General features: G+C 41.6%; 1 protein-coding gene across 1 annotated transcript; it reads right to left on the bottom strand.

Annotated features, from left to right (window-relative positions):
• Nucleotides 1-4,292: 4,292 nt before the first annotated feature.
• On the bottom strand, nt 4,293-8,373 carry LOC116372949 (zinc finger protein 568-like). The gene is made up of 2 exons (XM_031821454.1): nt 7,574-8,373; nt 4,293-5,696 (listed from the first exon to the last, which is right to left on the bottom strand). The coding sequence occupies exons 1-2, from the start codon at nt 8,118-8,120 to the stop codon at nt 4,888-4,890; spliced, it is 1,356 nt and encodes a 451-aa protein (XP_031677314.1). The 5' UTR covers nt 8,121-8,373; the 3' UTR covers nt 4,293-4,887.
• Nucleotides 8,374-8,672: the final 299 nt, after the last annotated feature.

Genomic DNA, 8,672 nt, shown 5'->3' with positions numbered 1-8,672 from the left:
TCTAAATAAAAGTCCCACACGTAATAGTGGAAAGGTGTCAATGACCTGTATTTATTAATTATATATGATAAGTAATTGTCTAAACCTTAAACAATTATTTATATTTGTAACATTTGCATTAAATATGCGTTTTAAACCATTTTCCAAGGTCAAATAATTGGCCATATTTCGTATTGTCTTTATAAAGCAAAAAATATTGCGGGTGCCGCAGGTTTGTAGAATATATATACTGTATATCCCTCAATGATAATGGATGAGGGGATGAGTCTTTGAACATATTCCAATCAGTCATCGCCAAGCAATCCTGAGGCATTGAGTATGCCTCCTCTGTCCAGCGCCTCACAATTCTCCGTTTTGGTTGCTCCCTGGAACAGAGAGAAGTGAACTTATTGATTCAAAAATGTGGGGGTGAATGATGGCTTTATACTTGTCAAGGATGTTTGTGTACCCGTGGGTCCATCACACTATTTCCTCATAGGACAGGACACATGATAATGGTACTTTGGGAGCAGGGGAAAAAAATACCCCCCCCACACACCTTTATAATAAGCTAATGCTCCAAATTTAAACATGTTTTTTAGCATATGGCTTTTATTCTCTGCAAAATCCCACAAATCCCATTGTAAGCAAGTTTCTAGACTACATCTCAAAGAGGGACAGGAGTGACTGTCAGCTGATCACAAAGGTCAGGTGACATAACAATAGAGCTCATTGGCCACACTAGTAGTAGGTTTGGCGTTGAAAAATAGAAGCATATGCAGAAAAGTACCGCATATCTACTGTAAAAATATGGTAAGCTAAGGACCCTGGGACTGAACACTTCCCTCTGCAACTGGATCCTGGACTTCCTGACAGACCGGCCCCAGGTGGTGAGGGTAGGCAACAATACATCCACCATGCTGACCCTCAACACAGGGGCCCCTCAGGGGTGCGTGCTTAGTCCCCTCTACTCCCTGTTATCCCACGCCTGCGTGGCTGTGTACAACTCCAACACCATCATTAAGTTTGCCAACGACATGACGGTGGTAGGCCTGATCACTGATGATGGTGAGACAGCCTATTGGTGCCAGCACAACAATCTCTCCTTCAACGTCAGCAAGACAAAGGAGCTGATGGTGGACACACCAACACAGTCGTGAAGAGGGCACAACAGCGCCTCTGGGTTCAATCAAAGTCGTGAAGAGGGGACACAGTCCTATCGCCCTCTAGCGACTCCTGTGGGTGCCAGTTGTAATGTGTTTCCTCCGACACATTGGTGCTGCTGGCTTCCGGGTTAAGCGAGCAGTGTGTCAAGAAGCAGTGTGGCTTGGCAGGGCCGTGTTTCGGAGGACCATCCCCTCTACCGAGGCGGTACGGGAGTTGCAGCGATGGGACAAGACTAAACTAACTAACTGGATACCATGAAATTGGGGAGAAAAAGGGGTAAAAAATGTACAAAAAACACACACACAAAAAAACATTATATAGTGCACCCTTGAGAGCATCTTGACTGACTGCATCACCGCCTGGTATGGCAAATGCTCGGCATCTGACCGCAAGGCGATAGATGTTTCCACTTCACAATAACAGCCCTTACAGTTGGCCGGGTCAGCTCTAGCAAGGTAGAAATTTGACGAACTGACTTGTTGGAAAGGTGGCATCCTATGACGATGCCACATTGAAAGTCACTGAGCTCTTCAGTACGGGCTATTCTACTCCGAAATGTTTGTCTATGGAGATTGCATGGCTGTGTGCTCTATTTTATACACCTGTCAGCAACGGATGTGGCTGAAATAGCCAAATCCACTCATTTGAATGGGGTGTCCACATACTTTTGGCCATGTAGTGTACATGTAGTGTACATGGCCAGGTCGCAATTGTAAATGAGAACTTGTTCTCAACTTGCCTACCTGGTTAAATAAAGGTAAAATAAAAATAAAAATAAAAAAATCTACAGTTTAAAACACACAAATGTGTTTCAAGTGCTCCAATGTTTAGACTGTTTGCTATCAAGCTACCCAGGTTGCTGAAAAAGGGTCCTGTGCTGTCCACTAGATTTTACGTCACGCAAGAAACATAATCTGAAAGACCCACATTCCCAATCACGGTCGGTTGTGATACAGCCTGGAATCGAATCATGGTCTGTAGTGACACCTCTAGCACTGAGATACAGTGCCTTAGACCGCTGTGATACAGCCGGGAATCGATCCAGGGTGTCTGTAGTGATGCCTCCAGCACTGAGCTGCAGTGGCATAGACCGCTGTGATACAGCCTGGAATTGAACCAGGGTGTCTGTAGTGACACCACAAGCAATGAGATGCAGTGCCTTAGACCGCTGTGATACAGCCTGGAATCGAACCAGGGTGTCTGTAGTGACACCTCTAGCACTGAGATGCAGTGCCTTAGATACAGCCTGGAATTGAACCAGGGTCTGTAGTGACACCTCTGGCACTGAGATCCAGTGCCTTAGACTGCTGTGATACAACCTGGAATCGAACCAGGGTCTATAGTGTTTTAGACTCTAGCACTGAGATGCAGTACCTTAGATACAGCCTGGAATTGCTGTGATTCAGCCTGGAATTGAACCAGGGTCTGTAGTGACGCCTCTAGCACTGAGATGCTGTGCCTTATTCCACTGCGCCACTCGGAAGCCCATCATTCACCACCGGAAGCTCATCATTCACCACCGGAAGCTAATTTTAAAGAAGCCCAACTGCATATTTAAATAATAGTTACATGTAATGAATGTTTTGTTCTTACCTGGTTTTGTGCCGGTAGGCTGTGTGTTATTCTGACAGCAGCTAGATGACAGGAAGCAAGCTGCTCTTTTGACTTTGCAAATCTCCCCCATGTGAAATAATGAGTTGTATACAGAATTAGCCCCGGTAAAATCAAATCTCCCCCATGTGAAATAATGAGTTGTATACAGAATTAGCCCCGGTAAAATCAAATCTCCCCCATGTGAAATAATGAGTTGTATACAGAATTAGCCCCGGTAAAATCAAATCTCCCCCATGTGAAATAATGAGTTGTATACAGAATTAGCCCCGGTAAAATCAAATCTCCCCCATGTGAAATAATGAGTTGTATACAGAATTAGCCCCGGTAAAAGCAAATCAAATCAAATCAAATTCATTTATATAGCCCTTCGTACATCAGCTGATATCTCAAAGTGCTGTACAGAAACCCAGCCTAAAACCCCAAACAGCAAGCAATGCAGGTGTAGAAGCACGTACAATATTCTTCTACTCCCCAATGTAACCTAAAAAACACGATGTCAAGTTGATATGCTGGTTCAATGTATTCGTACCACATATCAACTTAAAGATGCACTATGCAGAAATCTCTCCGCCATTTTCCTGGCTCCTAAATTCTAGTAGTTCACCTAATTTCAGTCTAATTTCACAATGACAAGCAGTCATTGTGTAGAGAATCATTGTACCATCTAAACCACTATAGAAATATAGAAATATATTTTACACAAAAAAATAGTGTTCAGCTTTTTTGAAGCTGGTGGACTACAGGCACCCTGGTTCGATTCCCAATTAAAAGATACAAAAACTATACTTCAGAACAGGGAAGCATAGAAATTGCACACATGGAACAGATCTACAGCTTTTTGGACTTTCTTTCAATGAGACTGACAGATCTATAACGCATATTTCTGTGTGAATGTGTGTCAGGTTTCCCCCCCAAAAAAAATTACACGTTGTAGCTTTAAAATAGAATATCATTATATCACCGAAAAAATGCAAGGAATCAAAAATGTGGCAAAGTGACACGTCTCAAATTTTCAGAGAGCACAAAAAGTGCTTAGAATAGCGGAACATATTACAACGAGTTGCCTCTTTTGTGACGTGAAACGACATTGGAACACTGCGCTACGCTCTGAATCTTCTGTCTCCGTGAAGCTTGTGGCAAACCTGAAGTAAGCAACGTGACGTCCTTCACAGTGACTCGGATGTACAGTTGTGCTCAGCTCAACGCTGTGGTCGCTGTTGTAAGTTTTGAGGGGCTTGAATGGAGCACATCGAAGACGTGTGAAACTTACTCGTCAGTTGTAAGTGTCCCAATCGCGCGACACTCGATTACTAACTTTTGAGTGACACGAATAGTAGAGACGTTTGAGAGATAGAGGACGGTCACGTGTGTTTGTAAAGCAGAGGTCCCGAGTTCGAGTCAGGTATGTGTCTAATCAGGGGAAAGTGGTAATCGCTAAGTAAGCAGCGTGACGTTCTTTACCCGGATACGTTCACACTGACATAGCCTGCCTCATATTCAGTTATTATTTTGAAATGAAAAAAACATCGATGTATTTTTTGGTCAATTTTATACAACTTGATTGCATGTGGCATAAACAAAAGCACAACATTTTGCGGTACAATATATGAGACAAGTGTGGGAGCATTATTTGTGGGGGTTTTCTGTGTGAATGTGTGTCAGGTTTGCCCAAAAACGTTACACATTGTAGCTTTAAAATAGAATGTCATTAACTAAAGTATATTTGATGTGATATATTCGTTTTTACACTGGAACAGCGGTAAGGCATCTTCACTGTATGTATTACGTCATGGTTTTTCAGGTGCCCTTACTGGTTAAAACTAACTGGTTAAAACTGACTGGTTAAAACTGACTGGTTAAAACTAACTGGTTAAAACTGACTGGTTAATACTAACTGGTTAATACTAACTGGTTAATACTAACTGGTTAATACTGACTGGTTAAAACTGACTGGTTAATACTGACTGGTTAATACTAACTGGTTACAACTAACTGGTTAAAACTGACTGATTAAAACTGACTGGTTAAAACTAACTGGTTAAAACTAACAGGTTAATACTAACTGGTTAAAACTGACTGGTTAATACTAACTGGTTAAAACGATATAATTTCATACTAGGAGCGTTGCTAACGTTTCTCTATGGTGTGGATTCTTTCATGTTCTTTCAATTGCCTTAATGAGGTAAAACTCTTTAAGCACAGGGAGCATTGGTAAGGCTTCTCTCCTGTGTGTATTCTCTCATGCATTTTCAGGTTCCCTAACTTTGTAAAACTCTTTCCGCACTGTGAACAGTGATGAGGCTTCTCGCCCGTGTGTATTCTCTTATGCATTTTTAGACTCCCTAACTCTGTAAAACTCTTTCCACACAGGGAGCAGTGGAAAGGCTTATCTCCTGTGTGTGTCCTCTCATGTTTTTTCAGGTTGCTTAACTCTGTAAAATTCTTTCCACACAGGGAGCAGTGGTAAGGCTTCTCTCCTGTGTGTATTCTCTTATGTATTTTCAGGCTCCCTAACTCTGTAAAAGTCTTTCCACACTGACAGCAGTGATGAGGCTTCTCGCCTGTGTGTGTGCGCTCGTGCCTTTTCATGTTGCCTAACTCTGTAAAACTCTTCCCGCACAGTGAGCAGTGGAAAGGCTTCTCTCCTGTGTGTGTTCTCTCGTGTGATTTCAGGTACCCTAACTTGGTAAAACTCATTCCACATTGAGAGCATTCGTAAGGCTTCTCTCCTGTGTGTGTTCTCTCGTGTAGTTTTAGGTTCCCTAACTGGGTAAAACTCTTCCCACACTGGGAGCAGTGATGAGGCTTCTCTCCTGTGTGTGTCCTCTCATGTCTTCTCAGGTTTCCTAACTTGGTAAAACTCTTCCCGCAGTGGGAGCAGTCGTGTCGTTTTGCTGGTTTGGACGTCTCTGGTTCCTCTGAGTCTGATCTTTCTCCTGCCAAAGACAAACAGAGGGTTTATTTAAACAGAGAGACCTGAATAAACACTCATTGAAAACACTATTGAACTTCACTGTTGTTATGCAAATCATTTGTGGCATAAGTAAACATTTCAGGTCAAACAGTCTTATAAAACATCTATCAGAATTAGTTTGAAAATGTATTAGAATCAGGTTGAAAATGGATTGGAAACAGTCTGAAAGGGGATTGGAAACAGTCTGAAAGGGGATTGGAAACAGTCTGAAAAGGGATTGGAAACAGTCTGAAAAGGGATTGGAAACAGGCTGAGAAGGGATTGGAAACAGGCTGCATCAAAACAGAATCATGTTGAAGTAAATTCCCCTGACAACTATTATACTTAGTTTCAGATACTCTATTTTCCTTCTGTAAGTTTAAAGAGATTCTCCTTTACCTTTGAATACTTTTTTTTCCTGAAAGTAGTGCTCACTATCCAAATGTGGTCCCTGGAAAATGGCGTACTACGTCACATGTAGATTTGTGCACCACGTCATTACTATCCCTCTGCTCTGCTGTGGGCGCATGACGAGCCTCTTGCTAGCCGTCACTCACATGGCGAGGGACTGAAGCTCATTTGTTGAACTTGAATTGCTACGAGGGGGAAAATGTAGGGAAAATGTCGCAGCACAAGTTCCAGAGAAAGTGTCACTTTCAATCTAGGGATTTCCGTGGCTAATTGAGGTAAGATATTAATGATGCATGTATGAACTACACATTCAGCCCAAAGAGGAAGGTTTAGAAACTAGAGATTTCCATGGCTAATTGAGGTAAGATATTAATGATGCATGTATGAACTACACATTCAGCCCAAAGAGGAAGGTTTAGAAACTAGAGATTTCCATGGCTAATTGAGGTAAGATATTAATGATGCATGTATGAACTACACATTCAGCCCAAAGAGGAAGGTTTAGAAAAGTGCTTTAAGAAAGTAGTGGAAGTGCCTTGTCATTTTGTCACTAAAAAAACAAACAGATCATTAAAATATTTTGAGGACGGTGGATAATATAAGTTCACATAAGTAACAAGTAAAAGTAGACCTAACAATAACGTATAGTGTTTTAACTGATATTCAATTGTGTTTATGAATTATTTAGTGATTAAAAGTTATCATTCTGTCATTCCAGCCCTCTCCCCCACTGAGCACCGACGGACACCAGACATCCATGGACATGGAAATACAGTATAGCAGGCAGAGCACTGTTTACTTTACTGCAGTTTACTCTACTTTACTGCACTCTACTTTACTGCAGTTTATTCTACTTTATTGCACTTTACTGTAGAGTAGAAGCAGAAGATTTGGTTGTTTAGCGATCTGTAAGAGGCTTCCAGGAGAATCTCGAAACGCAGCCACTTCCTGAATGTAAATGTCAACAAAAAAAGCACGTTCCAATGGCAGATTGAGCCTTTAACATTTTTTTTATACAGTACTGAACAACATTTTCAAATGTAGGACTTCAGTTGAAGAACTCTTCAAAACGACACATTAGTTCAACAACTTCAGTGTTTGTGCCCCTGTTTTTAAAAGACGGTTCTCACTGTAGCTACTTCTACCAATGCTGGTGTATTTGCACTAGCGTTGCTCGCAATTTCGTGGCACAAAAAATAACGGAACAGTCAGAAGCCAGAAGTGAAATACAATTACATGTTAACTTACTGAGTTGGTGAGCTGGACTTATTGGTCTTTCAGACGGGAGAAATGAGACACAAATCACTAAAGGAACGTATTATTAAACGGACTTTCCAAACGTTCCAGACCCACTTTCTCTCTGCTTTCAAAATAAAAGGTATTACTTTTTTTTGTGCACATATGGCACACTTGCAGGACTTTTATTTTGACAAAAGCAGCTGTACTCACTGGTGATCATCAGATCTTGTTCAGTCTCCTCCTCCTCTCCTTCCTCTTCCACTCTAGAAGGCTCTTCCTCTTTTTTCAATATAATATCCTCCTCCTCTTCCTCCTTTTTGATTTTGAAAGCTTCTACCTCCTCCTCTTCCACTGTGAAAGCCTCTATCCCCTCTTCCACGCTGATATCCTCATCTTCCTCCTTTTTAACTCTGAAAGCATCCATCTCCTCCTCTTCCACTGTGAAAGCCTCTATCCCCTCTTCCACGCTGATATCCTCATCTTCCTCCGCTTTAATTCTGAAAGCATCCATCTCCTCCTCTTCCACTGTGACAGCCTGTATCCACTCTTCCTCTTTTACCCCAAACGTTTCTTTCTCCTCTTTCACTGTAACATCCTCCTCCTCCTCTTCTTCCTCTTTTATCGTTTTGAAAGCCCCTTCCTCTCCTTGCACGGTAATATCCTCGTCTTCCTCTTTTACGACAATGTTCAGCCCCAGAGCTTCTTTCTCCGTCCAACAGACCTCCTCTTCTTTAGCAGAGGAGCTTACTGAGCTCATGGTCGGGGATGTTAGCTAGCTAGTTAGTTAGCATTAGCGACTAGCTAAGTGTTAATTTGACTATCAATTTCAACAAATTGTCAGTTACGTTTAAGTGAACTAACGTTACTAGATACGTAAACAAAATTGTGTTTAAAACACAAAGTAATATATCCTAAATGGGCTAAGGCGCTTCAGTGTTTCGCTTTTCTGTTGTCTAGCAAGCTACCGAAGTGGTTAAATTAGCAGCATTGTTGTTGAAGTGTGCCGTCCCGTCCACTAGATTATGCGTCACGCTAGATGCATTCACCTGAAACTCAGATCGCCATCTGCTGACTGGAGTGGGTAACGCAGTTTAGAAAAATATTCACTACATTGTTTATTCTGGCCGACAATGTCATAAAAAAAAAACATTTTATCCTTTGCCAAGATAATCCATCCACCTGACAGGTCAAATACAGTGAAAACAGATAAATCAACCACAGAGAGACAGATTTCTCTGTTTTCACATTATTTTGATTTTGCTTTCTGTGTTATTTTGTCTCTATAATGTGTGTTGTGACTTTGTTAAAT

The sequence above is a fragment of the Oncorhynchus kisutch genome, unplaced genomic scaffold (assembly GCF_002021735.2).
Source record: "Oncorhynchus kisutch isolate 150728-3 unplaced genomic scaffold, Okis_V2 scaffold3978, whole genome shotgun sequence".
NCBI lineage: Eukaryota > Metazoa > Chordata > Actinopteri > Salmoniformes > Salmonidae > Oncorhynchus > Oncorhynchus kisutch.
This window is presented reverse-complemented; position numbering and strand designations above follow the sequence as displayed.

Bases quoted from the DNA above. Each gene is read 5' to 3' on its own strand.
- LOC116372949 (XM_031821454.1), bottom strand. From the start codon at position 8,120: ATGAGCTCAGTAAGCTCCTCTGCTAAAGAAGAGGAGGTCTGTTGGACG. The intron at 5,697-7,573 runs GTGAGTACAGCT...TGTCTTTGGCAG, and splicing joins ACAAGATCTGATGATCACCA to GAGAAAGATCAGACTCAGAG.